The 19,371-nt window shown below is 38.2% G+C and overlaps 1 protein-coding gene across 1 annotated transcript in view; it reads right to left on the minus strand.

Annotated features, from left to right (window-relative positions):
- The window catches only part of LOC127453595 (myomesin-3-like), an 89,355-nt gene that overhangs the window by 54,892 nt on the left and 15,092 nt on the right, over positions 1-19,371 (minus strand). The window contains exons 3-8 of the mRNA XM_051720070.1: positions 18,637-18,741; positions 8,299-8,452; positions 6,341-6,498; positions 6,162-6,251; positions 3,546-3,634; positions 3,010-3,054 (exon numbers count right to left, since the gene is read on the minus strand). Of these exons, the coding sequence (XP_051576030.1) occupies positions 3,010-3,054; positions 3,546-3,634; positions 6,162-6,251; positions 6,341-6,498; positions 8,299-8,452; positions 18,637-18,741 (641 nt within the window). The remainder of the gene's footprint in view (positions 1-3,009; positions 3,055-3,545; positions 3,635-6,161; positions 6,252-6,340; positions 6,499-8,298; positions 8,453-18,636; positions 18,742-19,371) is intronic.

Consider the following 19,371-nt stretch of genomic DNA (forward strand, 5'->3'; position numbering starts at 1 on the left):
AACAGGAAATTGAGGCCAGTTTGCATTGAACGTTATGCGTGCAGCTGTAATTTATACATATCCACAGGCTTGCAAATGAATTGTGATGTTTTCTCATATAACTAGAAGATCTTAAATGGGAATTCAGAATTCAGTTTCAAAAACATCTCATACTGGGTGGAGTAATGGTGTCATTCTTGCTCTAAATGTGTCATCTAATAGAGCACGAAAAACAGAAAGAAACATTTAAAAACTAGATATTTGTTTTCTGAAGAAAGTGAAGTGGTGCTTGCCATAATGTTAGGGTGTTGTATGTGGTTGCCAAAGCATTACTATGTGGTTACTAATGCAGCCTGTTACCAAATGACGAGATAATTTCATATTTACACAGAAAAGATTCTTGCAAATGTTTTTTTTTTAAATGAGAAAATTCATTTATTCATGTATTCATTTGTTGTTGTTGAAGTAGTAAAATACCACTAAGTAAAACAAAAGTCATATTGTTATATCCAAAATTGTCACATTGTCATATCCGCAACCAGCCAGTAATGACTCTGAATTCTTGGTTCATTTCAAGTCGGACATGAAAGGTTCAGTAAGTTTTTGGTTCACTAAAAATATCAAGTTGATCAAAATAATTTGTTTGGTAAGAAACGCTGTGTATTTTGCTGCATAGATTCAAAAGAACCGACTCATAAGAGTCATTTGTTCGGGAATCAGACTGTTGGTCGCTATATGTGTTTTGTGCTGTTGATTCAAAAAACCGTCTCATATGAGTAATTAGTTTGGGAATCGAATTACACTGGTCATGATGTATACTCAAAAGAACCGGCTCATAACAGTCATTCGTTCGGGAATCAGAATACACTGGTCGTGCTATGTGTTTCACACTGTTGATTCAAAAGAATGATTATATCTAACTACACTGGTCGCGATGTAGATTCAAAAGAACCGGCTCATAAGAGTCATTCATTTGAGAATTTAACTACACTGGTTGCGATGTAAAATTTGCAGTGTAGATTCAAAAGAACAAACTCATGAGACATTTGTTTGGGAATTGAACTACACTGGTTGAGATGTAGATTCAAAAGAACCGGCTCATAAGAGTCATTCGTTTGGGAATCAGACTGCTGGTCGCTATATGAGTTTTGCGCTGTTGAGTCAAAGAACCGGCTCATATGAGTAATTAATTTGGGAATCTAACTACACTGGTCAAGATGTAAGTTTTGCAGTGTAGATTCAAAAGAACAAACTCATAAGAGACATTTGTTTGGGAATCGAACTACACTAGTTGAGATTTAGATTCAAAAGAACCGGCTCATAACAGTCATCCGTTTGGGAATCAGACTGCTGGTCGCTATATGTGTTTTGCGCTGTTGAGTCAAAGAACCGGCTCATTTGAGTCATTCGTTTGAGAATATAACTACACTGGTCACAATGTTGAGTCAAAGAACCGGCTCATACGAGTCATTCGTTTGGGAATCGAACTACACTGGTCGCGATGTAAGTTTTGCAGAGTAGATTCAAAAGAACAAACTCATAAGAGACATTTGTTTGGGAATTGAACTACACTGGTTGAGATGTAGATTCAAAAGAACCGGCTCATAAGAGTCATTCGTTTGGGAATCAGACTGCTGGTCGCTATGAGTTTTGCGCTGTTGAGTCAAAGAACCGGCTCATATGAGTAATTAATTTGGGAATCTAACTACACTGGTCGCGATGTAAGTTTTGCAGTGTAGATTCAAAAGAACAAACTCATAAGAGACATTTGTTTGGGAATCGAACTACACTGGTTGAGATGTAGATTCAAAAGAACCGGCTCATAAGAGTAATTCATTTGGGAATCAGACTGCTGGTCGCTATATTAGTTTTGCTCTGTTGAGTCAAAGAACCGGCTCATACGAGTCATTCATTTGAGAATATAACTACACTGGTCACATGTTGAGTCAAAGAACCGGCTCATACGAGTCATTCGTTTGGGAATCGAACTACACTGGTCGCGATGTAAGTTTTGCAGCGTAGATTCAAAAGAACAAACTCATAAGAGACATTTGTTTGGGAATTGAACTACACTGGTCGCGATGTAAGTTTTGCTGTGTAGATTCAAAAGAACAAACTCATAAGAGTAATTTGTTTGGGAATTGAACTACACTGTTCACGCTGTGTGTTTTGCCCTGTAGATTCAAAATAACCGGCTCATAAGAGTCATTCACTCAAGAATTGGACTACACACTATGTATTCTTCATGCTGCTGATTCAAAATCAATACTGTGCCGCTGAGTGAAAGTCATAAAAATAATTTGATTCTGAATTATCAAACCATTCTCCAACCCTAAAGCCAAAGTTTAATACTTAAGGGTTTGTTTAAATTAATGTATGAGCAATAGTAATAGTAATAATGATGCATGGCTAAGCAAACACCTAATAAGCATAAGTTTCAGTATTTTGAACTCAATTATGGAAGAAGCTTGAATTAGAGATGATGTACTGTACATGTTTACTGATCATTAAACTGACTGCTCACACATTTATTATACTGTTAATGACCTCTTTGGAGAAATGTGCTTGAGAGAGAAAAGGTGGGTTTGATATCAAGATCTAAAATCTTCCAGCAAGCTTGAATGAATCACTCAGCTGATGGAATACATAAATGTATAATACACATCATTTAAAGCTGAGATTTCACAAATCGAGGCTCTCCCTGTCTTCGGTTCTCTCTAAAGGTATAATTCTCTCACAAAGTCTGTCATATTTATTCTCCTTAAACCCAGATTTTGTTGGACTTTACATAGTTATTCATTAAAATGTTTTCCCTTCACCAAAGCTCGGAAATTGAATTTGTGATTGCATCCAGATAAAGATTTTAGAGTTTTCGCTTAAACTGTATATTTGAGACCAATTCTTGTACACTCTTTCACGTCAAAAAACCCCTGTGTGACTCCTTCAAAGCACCCAAACTGACAGCATTAACAGCACAGAGCAAGACTTCAAAAGAGCCATTTAGCATTAAAGAACCACAGTAGCACTTACTTGGAGTCCATGAGCGCTGCAGTCGGGCCTCAGCTCCTTCATGTGCTGCACAAATGGAAGAACAATTGAAGAAATCAGTTTAAACTTAAGACAAGATTCGGGCCACGTCCACACTAATACGTTTTCAGTTGAAAACGTCATGGTTTTTTCAACATATCTGCAATCGTTTTTTTGACATTCTATTTTTTGTAAAATGTCATTCCAGTGTGAATAAGATGTGTAAATGTAGCTAAGTCAATGCATTTTCAACCCAAAATCTATTAGTGTGGCCTTGGTGTCGCAACAAACTTTCACTGATGTGGAAGTCAACAACAGCCAATTAGAGTCCAGGAGCTCTTGAGCAGAATGAGACTGTGGGATAAGACAAATAACTCTACTAATAAAGACTTATAATGATTAATAACAGCTGAAATCAGAGATTAGACAACAATTTCATCCATTGATTTCTAAGAATTAAATTGTAGCTTTATACAAATAGAATTCAAGTCATGTAATCACCCAAATGACAAACAAACATCATCAGACCAAATACTCACAGTTCACTATCAGCTTGGCACAGGAGGCAGTCTCGCCCAGGGAACTTTTCGCTACAACCTTGTATTCTCCGGCATCTTCGAGAGAACATCTGGAAAACGGTGGATAATGCTTTGAATTCCATCAGCTAAAATTAGCGTAAAATACCCTAGACAGGTTGTCAACTGGGGTAAAATCTCCAAAACAAATCTACATGGAAATAAACTAATAAAGAATTCAATGGAATTAATTATTATTATTATTTTGTTTAGAAAACTATGGTAATAAAAATCATAACTTTGTGGTTATTAGGGTTTTACTACAAATTCCCTAGTTCATCTATGGTAACTGTAGTAGTTTAACTTACAATACATGGTATTTGTAGTAAAACCATAGTATAATTACCATGGATAATCTATAGTATAAAAAACCTTGCTTAGTTTCATAGTTATTAAAATATTACTATAGTAAAACCATGGTTTCAGCCAAAAACTACAGTTACTACAGTCTGCAATTTTACTATAGTAAAACTGTGGTTTCCGCCAAATACCACGATTTCTACAGTCTGAAATTTTACTGAATTGAAGCCATGGTTTCCACCAAAAATGATGGTTGCTAGAGTCTGCAATTTTACAGTAGTAAAACCATGGATTCCGCCAACAACAACAGTTTCTACAGTCTGCGATTTTACTGTAGTAAAACCATGGTTTCCGCCAAAAACGATTGTTGCTAAAGTCTAAAATTTTACTATAGCAAAACCATGGTTTCTGCCAAAAACTGCAGTTGCTACAATCTGCAATTTTACTATAGTAAAACCATGGTTTCTGCAAAAATCCTCGGTTGCTACAGTCTGCAATTTTACTATAATAAAACCATGGTTTCTGCCAAAAACCACGGTTGCTACAGTCTGCAATTTTACTATAGTAAAACCATGGTTTCAGCCAAAAACTACAGTTACTACAGTCTGCAATTTTACTATAGTAAAACTGTGGTTTCCGCCAAATACCACGATTTCTACAGTCTGAAATTTTACTGAATTGAAACCATGGTTTCCACCAAAAATGATGGTTGCTAGAGTCTGCAATTTTACAGTAGTAAAACCATGGATTCCGCCAACAACAACAGTTTCTACAGTCTGCGATTTTACTGTAGTAAAACCATGGTTTTGGTCAAAAACCACGGTTGCTAAAGTCTACAATTTTACTATAGTAAAACCATGGTTTTGGTCAAAAACCACGGTTGCTAAAGTCTACAATTTTACTATAGTAAAACCATGGTTTTGGTCAAAAACCATGGTTGCTAAAGTCTACAATTTTACTATAGTAAAACCATGGTTTTGGTCAAAAACCACGGTTGCTAAAGTCTACAATTTTACTATAGTAAAACCATGGTTTTGGTCAAAAACCACGGTTGCTACAGTCTGCAATTTTACTATAGTAAAACCATGGTTTCTGCCAAAAACTGCAGTTGTTACAGTCTGCAATTTTACTATAGTAAAACCATGGTTTCTGCCAAAAATGATGGTTGCTAGAGTCTGCAATTTTACAGTAGTAAAACCATGGTTTCTGCCAAAAACCACAGTTGCTACAGTCTGCAATTTTACTATAGTAAAACCATGGTTTCTGCCAAAATCCACGGTTGCTACAGTCTGCAGTTTTACTTTAGTAAAACCATGGTTTCCGCCAAAAATGATGGTTGCTAGAGTCTGCAATTTTACAGTAGTAAAACCATGGTTTCTGCCAAAAACCACAGTTGCTACAGTCTGCAATTTTACTATAGTAAAACCATGGTTTCTGCCAAAATCCATGGTTGCTACAGTCTGCAATTTCACTATAGTAAAACCTTGGAAAATAAATTAAAGTAATGGAACGGTCATGGTTACTACTATAGTAATGCCATGTATACTACAGTAACCATAGTTAAACTATGGCATTTGTATAGTAAAACCATGATAACCACAAAATTATGATTTTTATTACCATAGTTTTCATTCTCCTGTATTATTACCACTATACTACTTTTTACTACAAATATCATGGTTAAAATATGGTTCCCGAAGAAAAACCATGGTAAATTTAATGCAAGGGCACACAAAACTATTTCAAGAAAACAAATTCCTATCCTGTCCAGTTCTCTAAGGGGCTCTGTAAATAGCTAATCGCTGGGTTTGACAAAGTTTGTCAGGTTAGAAGCTTCACATTTTTGAAATGCATTAAAAGTTGTATGAGGCGCTTTGTAGCAAGTAAACTAGATATTCAAGAGCAGACTTATATATTCTGTTTTGTTTTCTGTTATTAAAACAATAATCAGGATTTTTACATTACTTTTTTAGACAGACAGAAAGTTTACACAAATTTCTTATCCTTTCTACAGTTCTGTACACCTGGTCATAGACTGCCACTGCTGTGCAATTATTTGAATGAATTTTGTCCACGCTGGTCTATTATTGTGGTTTCAACTATTTCAGATGAACCCACCCCTAAACAGCACATAAAAACAATGTGAGCTGTGGTTGGCTGCTTTACATGTCACTTAAACAATCTCTTCCTGTCTATGCGAGCGGTTCTTGTCCAGAGTAAGCTGTAATGTGGACCAGACTTCATGCTGATAGTCAAAAGTCCTCCTACACAGCAGCTCACCTCCTGATCTCTAAAATGTTGAGGCCGAACTTCTGAAGCAGCTTGTAGTTCCAGGGCAGTGGTCCTCGCAGGGGAACGTCATCTTTATACCTGACAATAAGAAAAATTCAGACTCCGGTATGTCTTTTTTGGAGATTTTGGCTCTTTTGTTTTAGACAGAAAGGCTTGCGGAGACTCACCATGTGATACTGGGAAACGGGTATCCCTGAACACTACAGGAGAGTTTGACATCCATGCCTGTCCACACCATGTGCGGCCGCAGCGGGATGGGAAAGTCAGGCGCCTTCATGCTCAGATCCTCGATAAACTTCATGTGCAATGAAGCCTTTCTCTCGGCCTGTGGGTGAAGAATACCAAACAGTTCTCAGTAGTTTAGAGGAACAGTTTACCTATTCTGACATCTTTTGCTCACTCTGATGTTGTTCCAAACCAGTTTGATTTATTTATTTATTTTTCTGTGAAACACAATTTTATAGAATATCTTGGTTGCTCCTTTCCATATTACGACATAAAAAAAGTTCTTATGACTTCTAAAGTCATGCAATAGCTATGTGTGAGGAACAAAATGAAATTAAAGTTATTATTTTCTGCTATTCTTGTCTTTAGATGCGTCAAGTTTGATGTTGATGAATTTTGGTCTTGAGACACTCACGTTTGATGTCACTGACATCAATCCAGACTTGACAGTTCTTAAGATGACCATTTTTACTACAATGTGATATTGATGTTAGCAAAATACCCATAAAACTTGATGTTTAGTACCATAGTTTTCATACTCCTGTATTATTACCATTATACTATGTTTTACTACAAATATCATTGATGCGCAAGGGCAATGAAGGCTGTCCCGTCTGGTCTGAACCGACAGAAGGTCTAATGTTGCCCAAGTCATGGAAAATTGTAATGATGGTTACAGAAGGAATGTGTCACAGCACACAATGCATCACACCCTGCTGTGTATGGGACTGCGTAGCTGCAGAGTGCCCATGATGACCCCTGTCCACCGTCGCTCCTACAATGGCCACACGGATGTCGGAACTGGAGCTTGGAGCAGTGGACGAATGTGGCCTGGTCTGGTGAGTCCCGTTTTCTTTTACATCATGTGGACGGCCATGTACGTGTGTGGCGTTTACCTGGGAAAGTGATGTCAACAGGATGCACTGTGGGAAGATGACAAGCCGGTGGAGGGAGTGTGATGCTCTGGGCAATGTTCTGCTGGAAAACCCTGGGGACATCAATTTGACACGTGCCACCTACCTAAACATCGTTGCAGACCAGGTACACCTCTTCATGTCAGTGGTATTCCCTGATGGCAGTGGCCTCATTCAGCAGGATAATGTGCCCTGCCACACTGCACACATTGTTCAGGAATGGTTTGAAGAACATGATGAAGAATTCAAGGTGTTGCCCTAGTCTCCAAATTCCCCAGATCTCAATCTGATTGAGCATCTGTGGGTTATGTAGGACCAACAAGTCCGATCCACGGCGACTCCACCTCGCAACTTACAGGACTTGAAGGATCTGCTGCTAATGTCTTGGTGCCAGATACCACAGGACACATTCAGCGGTCTTGTAGAGTCCATGCCTCGGCTGTTTGGCACAGTTTTGGCGGCATGTGGAAGACCAACATCATATTAGGCAGGTGGTCATAATGTTTTGGCTCATCGGTGTATACAAAGTTAAATGTACTGAAAAAATGCTTGTATTCAAACAATTTTTGTGAATATTATTTCATGAGAATTTCAACTAATAATGCCTTAAATTTAGGTCTGTTCCTCTCTCAAAGCTATCGTATGACTTCAGAAGACATGGAATAGAGCGCATAAACTGATTGAACTATTTTATGGTGCTTTTAGAGCTTGACAGCCCCAGTCCTCAATTTACTTTCAAAATATGAAAGATTTTATTCTTCAGAATTTCACCTTTTTTGTTCAATGGATGCAGAGATAGTCATATAGGTTTGGAACAACATGAGGGTGGTTAAAGGATTACAGATATTTCATTTTTGTGTGAACGGTTTCTTCAACATTGCTCCTAGAAAGCAGTATCACTTTTTATGTTTTGTACTAAATATTTTTAACATTGTAACTTCTCAGTATAAAAGTCTTTAGTGTGTTAGTTTGGCATGATCACTCACCTCCCTGCGCAATGTGAAGCGATCCACGCGCTCACGGATGACATGCTGGTTTCTGATCACCCCGATTTCTAGTTTCTCTGCCTCGTTGCCAAACATAGTCCATTGATCTCGCTCCCGGAGTTCATCGCTGGCCATGGTCTCCCTCAGGGCTTCCCTGGGGTTAAAGGTCAGAATTTGGCCAGTTTGAAAAATGCTAGTTTATATGTCACCTAATAATCCATTTATAATCCAGTCGAAAATTCAATCAGAATGAAATGCATAAATAGGATTTTTTTCTCCCCAATTTGGAATGCTCAATTCCCACTACTTAGTAGGTCCTCGTGGTGGCGCGGAGGACAAGTCTCTGCTTCTGAGACCATCAATCCACGCATCTTATCACGTGGCTCGTTGTGCATGACACCGCGGAGACTCACAGCATGTGGAGGCTCATGCTACTCTCCGCAATCCACGCACAACTCACCACGCGCCCCACTGAGAGCGAGAACCACTAATCACGACCACGAGGAGGTTACCCCATGTGACTCTACCCTCCCTAGCAACATGGCCAATTTGGTTGCTTAGGAGACCTGACTGGAGTCACTCAGCACACCCTGGATTCAAACTCGCGACTGCAGGGGTGGTAGTCAGCGTCAATACTCACTGAGATACCCAGGCCCCATAAATAGGAAATTTTAAGAGTTATATGACGATGCTGTTTGGCATCAGAGAGTCTGTTTACATGCGCAGCAATACACTGATAACTATAAAAAAAATCTGTTTATTAAAAAAAACAAAACAGACAATGTAAGAAATCATGTTTTAAATCATCTGATTATTCTCAGTTTTTTTTAAAGTCAAAACGTCAACACAACACTTGCACACATTGGATAAGCCTATTCAAATCTATCTGTGATTATTTTGTTTTTAGCTATAGGACACATTTACACCATTACTGATTCTTGTGTTCTGAGTTTTCAAAGCAATTAAGGATTATTTGAACTGCTTGAACTATTGCTAAAGTCATTTGGAGTGGAGGACTCTATGACATTAACTGCCTGTTAGGTCCACACTTTAGAAGAGGTCGGCAGTAACGCTGGCCGTGTATTCTGCTGTGAATCCAGACAGCAGATGAACCGAGTGAAGAGACAAACAGAAATGCCAGTTATTCTCTTGGTCGATATCAGGAGATTCAAAACATTGGAGTGCAATTAGAAGTTGCCACTCTTTGATTTGACTTGTTGCTTTTTTGCGTTGGATTGCTTTTGTTCAGAGCTGTTGCACGATTTATGAGCTGGTCTCAAAAGTGCAAAGAGTCTTAAATGAATGTAATTATATAGAGAAAGTTTAAAAGACTAAGCTGTGAAAGAGACACACTGCTTTTGATGTTCCAAATTATTTATGCATGAATGCCAATAAGAATTAATCCAACTATAGAAGATGAAAGTCCCAGAAAAAGTGCCCTCTAATTTTTGTTCTTGCAAAGCGAAATCTATTTCTATTGAGCCACCGGAGCATTAAATTTAACCTCCTGAGACCCCTGCATGACTGCTGTGTGCATTTTCTGTTCCCTTTTTGATTTGTAACTAGTAGCACCTAATAAACATGCAAAAAAATAAAAAAATTCTAGAGCAAATAGCTTTCCTAAGTTGTGAAATTTTAAATAACACTATGCTATAGGAAGTAATTTTGTTTTTCATCATATTGTTTATGATGTTTCCAGGAGTGTTGATTATTCATGTTACAGACATTACATCAGAAATTATCAAGATTAATTCTGATTCAAAGTAATGTCCAGCATCATCCAATCACTGTCAACCATGATAAAATAAAATGATACATTATAAATTCTGAATCTATGTACTGATTATCATTGTCACATGTCTGTCAAACATGTTGAGTGATCCAAACATCATCTGCAGCCTGAAACTGAACTTTTGATCAGATTTTAGGAGTGAATGCACTTAGCTGCATAGAGAGCTATAAGATGCTCTCTTGCTCCCTGTTTAGTGAACGACTTAATCTCCAGTGTGCTGTCTGTCTGCACTGATCTCAGAACAGTTTGAAATGCACCTTATTTTCATCCTAACTCCATATAAAGCCTCTGAAAGACACATTTATCAGCTTTTGGATGAACCCATGTGATAATGTACAGTAAATATAGAAATGCATTTACTGATGTTAATGAATGTACGGTTTGTACAATGACAACAAAATAAAATAACAAAATAAATATTAAAACAAAGTGAAATGACCCACAGATGTGTTAATGTTGAAAGTTATTCAAAATATCTAACGTTTTTCTACTTTTGAGGGAATAATGTCCCAAAATCCACGTATGTGGACGTCATGTTTATCAGCACTGACGCATGAAAAATGAAGGGATTTTTTAAAGTGGCAAATCAAATTAAATTTGAGACGCTACTCTTTACAACCAAACAGGTTTCAATGAAAATACCTAAAGAGATTTCTTACCAGAGGCACTTTTGTTGGCACTGCACCCGTAGGAGCATTTCACGGAAATCAACGACATGTTGTTGTGTCACGTGACTCGGTGCGCCAGAAGTTTCACATTTTAAATGACAGTCTAGAGTCTTGTGAACAGTATTCAGTCGGTTTTTATTCATTTAAATTATGCATTTCGTATAGCGAAGCCAAAATACAGCATCCACGCATGTGGACGTGGGGGTCGCACGAGGTTATATATAAAATCCCAGTGGTGGATTATATATATATATATATATATATAAAATGTTTCAAATTGACTTTGAAACTTTTTATCACTTCTTTATCATTTATTTGTCCCAACCCAGACTTTCAATATTAAAATATAATCCATCATAAAAAATACAAATTATTACATATTTATAACTTTGATCATCTAAACAGTGAAATAAACATAAACCATTTCAACATTGTGTGAAAACGATTTAAAAAAATTACGACTATCCCACAGTGGTTGCATCATTTCCATCACACCAAACAATTTTGCCCCTAATAAAGTTTTTTAATTTTTTTATTTAGTGTACTTGTTAACCAAGTGGACAAAAGTGTCAGTGAAGAGCAGGCTTGAGATGATATATGAGACAAAACAAAGAAAAATCAAGGGAAATATGACTAAAATATCAAATATCATCACATAAATATCAGCAAAATAATTTTATTGTGCATCATTCCTAATCAAGCTGTAATTTTGCCAATTATGCAAAAAGTGTTTGATTTTGATTTATTTATTTAAAGTGGCCAAAATACACATTTTATGTATCCAAACATTATTGTGCATTTTGGATTTTTTCCCACACATTTCAAACTGTCTTCTGCATGGAATTGCTTTCTGTCTGTGCAAGAGCAACTTCAGAAGTGCACGGCTGCGCACACATGCAGCTTTGGGAGAATCTCGACTCGATGGGATGTGGAGATCAAAAATGTCCTCTCTCTGACAAGGTGATCTCCGATTCACTTTGACTGGATCCTGCTCTTCAACTCACCACTGAGACCTGTGTCTATATTACAGTCAGTTTGAACTCAGCTTCATCAATACAACACAGGTCTCATACACACCAACAGTCTCCTTATGCTTTATCACTGTGGTGTATGTAATAAAGTCGCTCTTATTACCGCAACCTCACGCTGGTTGACGGTGATAAACATTACAAATTTTGGCGCAGTGCTGGTGCAGCTACTTTGAAATCAGAGCTTCCCAAGACACAAGCTACTCATAACTTAAATCACTGTAGTTACACTACAGAAGCTACTCTTTTCAAAAAATACATTTGCTACTAACAAAAAATTGCTAACTACATTAAAGAAGAAAATATTGTTTAATATACAACAATCAGATAATATTTGTTAACGGTGCTGAAAGCAATTTCAGCCATTCTACTTCCACGAGACTGAGCCGTTAGATTAGCCACGCCCCCTCTTTCCAAAACTGAGACCGACATTGTGCAGAAACCGTTGTCTAAAACAACAACAGAAGTAAAACAGCGCCCTCAATTGACAACTGTTATAAGCAACATGGCATAAAAATGACATTAAGCCTCAAAAATTCGGTGCAACTACAATACTATGAGAACACGCAAAATGATTGACAGGTCGAAAGCGCATTTTTGTTTGCTGTTTACAGAGTCTAGAGCTGTCACAGAGACAGGTAAGATATCTTACAACACTTACTTCATAAATATCTTTCAGGGAGTAGGAACATTTTTGCATACCTTTCCATTAAAAATTCGCTTTCAGCACCTTTAATTCTGAAATCATAATTAAATAATATTACCTTATCTTTACATAGTTAATTAGGGTGTGAGCTTGTTTGTTTGAATAATGCAATGTTATATCTTAGATGTCCAGAACAAAATATGCGGTCCAGCAGGAAAAGCATGCAAAACAGATAATCAGAAAATATATGTTATCAACTATTGATGATAAAATGAGGATCTCAGCTTTCTAATGACACCTAGATTGAGCTTCTAGTCCACTCAGAGGCCGAGACATTTGATGAAATAACAAGGGTTGGTGCATGAACTGAAAATTAGACTGAATATCTATGACGGAGCACATCTGTGAGGGCTGAAATGTTTTAGAGCGACACCTACATTTCAGAAGGTGATAGAGGAAACATTATTCTTCATAGTACTTGCTGCCATCTAGTGGAATAAAATAAGACTTTTGGAGGGAGCTGGAGTGAACAGAACCAGAATTACATGCTTACAAAGTTAGAAGTCTTTTTTATTTTTTTACTTGAACAGAGGACACCAATTTTTGGCAATAAGTCAACAGTATATGTAAATGGTGAGCTTTTAAATTTGAGTGTGAAAAATTGCAGGCAGCAGCCCAAAAACTGCACCAGACGTGAAGAGGTTAAGGCTGCACAGGGGCTGAATCAGTGAATCATTTATGTGAACTAGTTCATTTACATGAAGTGTCCGAAAGAACCGATTCACTCCGCAGAGCGGAGAAGACAGCACAGAACAACTCCCAGAATTTTCCCAGCGCTACATAAGAGAGATAAAGGACGGTTACTGTGAGTGTGTTTGATTACTCCCTCGGCATCATTGCTGCGTTTGCAATATAATGTGACAAATGCAGCGTTTTGTGATGTTATGATGCTTCTGGTTAGACAATGTGGCTCTGGAAAAGCTATTGTAGCTAGTTACTCCCAAACACTGGTTTGGTGTTTCCCAATTGTAAACAACATATATGGATGCCAAAAGTTTAACTTGATTGGCCTGAAAGTTCAGAAGTCATAATTACACTGTGGTTTAGTTTTGATTCATTGTAGTGTGTCCAAAGATCACACGTATCCAAGCCATTGTCAATAAACAATGTTTCTTTAAAGCAATATTCCTAGTTCAATAAGAGTTAAGCTCAATCAACAGCATTTGTGGCATGATGTTTATTACCACAAAATATATTCTATATTCTACTCGTCCCTCCTTTTCTTTAAAAAAGCAGAAATTGAGGTTACAGTGAGACACTTACAATGGAAGTGAATGGGGCCAATTTTTGGAGGGTTTAACATTTACATTTATGCATTTGTGCAGATGCTTTTATCCAAAGCGACTTACAGTGCACTTATTACAGGGACAATCCCCCTGGAGAAACCTGGAGTTAAGTGCCTTGCTCAAGGACACAATGGTGATGGCTGTGGGGATTGAACCAGCAACCTTCTGATTACCAGTTATGTGCTTTAGCCCACTACGCCACCTCCACTCACTAAAGGCAGAAATGTGAAGCTTATAATTTTATAAAAGCACTTACATTGGTTCTTCTGTTAAAACTTGAGCTTTAAAGTCGTTTAATCGTTATTTACTGGGATTACGGGGTTTATGCCTTTACGTGGCCATAACAAAGAAGTTGTAAAATTGGATATAACTTCACACACAAAAGGTTAGTAAGTGATTTTATCACACTAAAACTATGTTTACATGCATATTGTTTCCATCTTGTGGCTATACTTTTGAAACAGTGAGTATTTTAATGTTTACAGATTGACCCCCATTCACTTCCATTGTAAGTGTCTCACTGTAACTGTGTCTCATTTTTTTTCCCAATTTGGATTGCCCAATTCCCAATGTGCTTTTAAGTCATCGTGGGCGCGTAGTGATTCGCCTCAGTCCGGGTGGCGGAGGACGAATCCCAGTTGCCTCCACGTCTGAGACCATCAACCCGCGCATCTTATCACGTGGCTTGTTGAGCACGTTGCCACGGAGACATAGCGCATGTGGAGGCTTCACACCATCCACCGCGGCAACCACGCTCAACTCACCATGTGCCCCACCGAGAACAAACCACATTATAGAGACCACGAGGAGGTTACCCCATGTGACTACCCTCCCTAGCAACCGGGCCAATTTGGTTGCTTAGGAGACCTGACTGGAGTCACTCAGCATGCCCTGGGATTCAAACTAGCAAGCTAGTGAACTCCGGGGGTGGCAGCCAGCGTCTTTTACCACTGAGCTACCCAGGCCCCAGATTTTTGCTTTTTTAAAGAAAAGGAGGGATGAGTCAAAATAGATTTTTTGTGGAAATAACAACACTATGCCACAAATGCTGTTGATTGAACTTAACTTGTATTAAACCCGGAATGTTCCTTTAATCTACATTCTGTTCTATACATAACAGCTGTGAATTAAAACATAAACTTAAATCACACCTCCGGTATGCATACTATCCACCAGGTCACGTCTCCAACCCGTCCCAGTTTTTATCCTCTGGCCACCTTATGATAAATAGACAGAGCGTGACTCTACTAGTTTTAGAGTGAGAGGAAGATGTTAAAGATTCAGAAGGGAACACATCTCACTATCTTGTCCTCTCTCTCCCGTCTCACCTCTACTTAAACGCAAAACTACAGCCAGACTTCTGCTCGACCTTCAATCCAGTCCTGACGGGCTCTATCACTCATCTTCAAATCATCCTGCATTTGAAGTTTGATTTAGTGGGTGACCTTTATATCCTATAACTGAAAAACCTTTTTCCCAGACTCGATCTTTCACGCGCACACATACACACACACACACAGTTGTTCTGCTGTGGCAGGAAGCATGACCATGTTAACGTCTCTCTCTGAACAGGATTACCAGCCTAGAAACTAAAGTGGCTGGCGGCTCGCTCTGAATTGCAGATAAACCTGTTAAGTGTGTGAGGTGAATCCAGTAGTCATGCTTGTCACATGATGCTAAGCAGAGCGGAGAAGACAGCACAGAAAAACTCAGTGGAGGAATAGACGAAAAACTGCTTTGGTTCATTCTACATGGATGAATCCCACAAAACACATCCAGGTCACATTTCACCCCAAGAGCAAAAGAAAGAGATATGAAATTATATTTTGCATGATGAAGCCTAGTTTTAGGACAAATTAAGATGTAAGACGTCATTTTTACAGTTTTACATACCTGTACAGCATGCAAAAATCTAAAATGCCTGTCTACTTTCCTCACCCTGAAAAAAACAACTGATCATTTCTATGGACTCCTTTAACATCTTCACTGACTCCATATATGACTTCTGATATATTTCATGTTTTCTAAATTCATATGAAAGTTTTGTGTGAGTAACAGACCTACAGACCAAAATTGCACATGTTGTCAGCCACTGACTGTGTCTTATGAGACACACAGTTTTATTCCTGCAGAGGGCGCTTGACGCTCTGAAAACCGAATCCTCCATGCATCCGCATTTAAATCTCAGAATGTTTTATAACATAACTGGATTGTTATTTATTAATTTTTTTCTCCCCTTTTTTCTCCCCAATCTGGAATGCCCAATTCCCAATGCGCTCCAAGTCCTCGTGGTGGCGTAGTGACTCGCCTCAATCCGGGTGTCGGAGGACGAATCTCATTTGCCTCCGCGTTTGAGACCATCAATCTGCGCATCTTATCACGTGGCTTGTTGAGCGCATTACCACGGAGACTTAGCACATGTGGAGGCTTCACACTATTCTCCGCGGCATCCACGTACAACTCACCACGCGCCCCACCGAAAGCGAGAACCACATTATAGCGACCACGAGGAGGTTACCCCATGTGACTCTACCCTCCCTAGCATCCGGGATGATTTGGTTGCTTAGGAGACCTAGCTGGAGTCACTCAGCACGCCCTGGATTCGAACTCGCGACTCCAGGGGTGGTAGTCATCGTCAATACTCGGTGAGCTACCCAGGCCCCTGGATAGTTATTTTTAATAAAAACTGATAATAGCAAGGATTCATACCTGTGAATGGAAATCCGCCTCAGCATTATTTATAAAAGCATTTTAAAAAAATCCTCATCTAGTAATAATAAACGACTGTATTTGGCCCATCCTAGCCAGCGCTGAGAAAAGTAACAGGTACCACGAGATATTGTCGACACTAGTTGGGCGATACCAACTCGTTCAGCAGAAGGGGGGCTTCAGTTTTTGTCTGAATATGCCAATGTGTTTAAATACTTTACAAGTGTAAAAATTATCATTATCATTTATGTATTTATTTAGCAATATAGCAATGATAATTAGATTTGTATTTATTATTATTTTTATTTTTATTTTTTTGCATTACAGTAATAGGAATTTGGGAGCACATTGTGCTTAACTGTCATGAAAACAATGCCAAAATGGAAAATTCTTATCGGCCCTTAAAACAGTAATATATATATATATATAGATATATTTCCTTATTTTCTTACTTTTGATTTTGGGGTGAAACATGAGCTAGATGTGTTCTTGACAGGTTTTGTGAGATTCACCCACATCTTAAGTTATATTCCAGTACACTAACTGGTTTCCATTCTCAAAACTAAATATAATATCTTATGCATAGTGTGCCGATGTATTTTGGAGCCAGTGTGTTTTCCCCAAAGGTTCAACTCTGAAATATTTCCCTTTCAAATGCATGTTTTTACCTTGCAAGATAAATTTGCACGTGCCCCATTTCTAACGGAACAAACCCCAAAAGCTTGTTTATTTCTGTTTATTTCTGAAATAAATCTCCTGCTCGTAATGTAAGAGAGAGGTTGAGTTTGAAAGATTAAATCGTTCATGAGAGTAATGTGAAGTGAAAACTAGTCCATTTCACACTTTTAAGAGACCTCCAAAAAATTGGGCACTAGTCTACTGGAATAGAATGTAATATTTGCAATTTAGATTTTGCTTGCAAAACATTGCAATTTGTTTGAATACAATGCACCTTTTTAATAGCCATCAAAGGAGAACGATGCTTTTTGGCCCCAGACGGTGTAGTTATGACTTCTACCAGCAGGGGCTAACAGAGCCATACTAACCAGTCAAACCTTGACCCCTCTGTCCTGCCAGCTTCCGTGACCCCATCAGATTATTTTTAAACCTTTCACGTTTTAACAAGGCAGTTGTGACCCTAACAGGGTTTAAAATGAGCAAAGCTGTAAAGAGACAATACCATCATGCCACCATGTTACTAAAAGGTGACCCCAGACATAAACTTCCTGCTAAACAAAGCCAGCTTCCTCTGAAGAGCTGAGCGCTTCCATTATCATTGTGTATGGCCAGTTGCCAAAGTCTTGGATGTTCTGGAAGTATCGAACCGATACGAGTATTGTCATGAAACAGTGAAAATGTATCCACAGTGTTGGTGGAATTTCAAAACAAGAGCAGAACTGTTTTTCCAGGTGTGAATTGTTCATGGAAACGATGCTGGTGCACAATATGGCTCATTTTTCCATAGGGGAGTTTATTTTTAACGATAACTTCTAGACCTCTAAAGATAACCCTACTGTGAACTCCAAGGATGTTTATCGATGGTATAGTCCACATTATTTCAACTTCATTTAAAAAAAGCTGGTTGGTTTGGTTCATTGCTTACAACTCTTTCTTTTAAAGCACTATGGAAAAAATGAATGCAGAACCAAGATGGCACTGTTGCGCTCTATACTGTATTGCATTATGCACTATAATAAGCATAACAATACATAGCACAAACAAACATTGGGTAAAATAGTATATTTCCATTTAGATTTCTCTCGCTTCGTTCACCATCTCAGATGGATTTTATTTAACTGAGCTTGTCGCAATGCATTACGAGATTGCCATCGCCATGAAGTATACATGTGATGCAGCATTTCAATTGGCTAAAAAGAAGCTATCTAAGAAGGCAGCATGATCATACTTCCTACATTTAGGTGTGCGCCTGTGATGCCTTACATTGCTCACTAGGTTTTAAAGCAGAGCTTATTGCCTTGTCTTATCTTACGTGCTTTTGATATATTTTAAAATGATCATTACTTTTAAAAAAACATCATTTTTTCAAGTGCACATTAAAACAGTATGGGTCTGGAAACATCATTTGGGTAGCTGTGAGTTGCTTGTGTATGTAGTGGTGTGTGCACATGTGGGTGTGTGTGTAGTGTACCAGGTCCTGTGGCGCGGGAACACAGGCTCGGTGAGGATCTCCTTCACAGACATGACATCGCCTGAAATGATGGGATAGAATTCACTGAGGGAGGCCTCTTCATCACTGTAAAGTGAACACAACAAAGACAAAATCACACCTTATTTTTATGGTTAGTTGTTTTTGACAGGGCATCCACAGTTGGATTATGGGTATGAATTTGGGCTGGAGAGTCGGTCAAAAATACATCATATTCATTCAACATCATCGATGATTATTTATACTCTTTTTATTTGTCCATTACGTTTTCTACAGACTGGGTCATTAGAGTGTTTTCACAATCCTTCTGTAACTCGCGAGACAGATGTCTGGCTTCTCTGAATTAAACATCTAATTTGAATTTCTTTTTTTTTTTTTTTGGCAATTTCAGAGAAAAATGCATCAATATTTAGATAATTAAGGAATATTGTCAAAAGGCTGATATCATCCAGCCCTAGAGTCACTGTTGTAATGAGCTCTGTGAACAGGAGGAGGTGTTGCGTGCACAAATCAAGCAGTGAGTTTGAATGGTTTAAGGCAGATTTTGAGGGCATTGAACATTTCAAAGCTCTTTGTCTGTAAAATACTGGTTTCATTTCAGATAATATGTCAAGTTAGGTGCAGCTGCTCTTTGTACAGGAAATTATTAAACTATTTTTCACACCTTAAATGTTTCCTTTAGATATAAAATGCATTTTCACACATTAAATATTTATT

This window comes from Myxocyprinus asiaticus, chromosome 16 (assembly GCF_019703515.2).
Source record: "Myxocyprinus asiaticus isolate MX2 ecotype Aquarium Trade chromosome 16, UBuf_Myxa_2, whole genome shotgun sequence".
NCBI lineage: Eukaryota > Metazoa > Chordata > Actinopteri > Cypriniformes > Catostomidae > Myxocyprinus > Myxocyprinus asiaticus.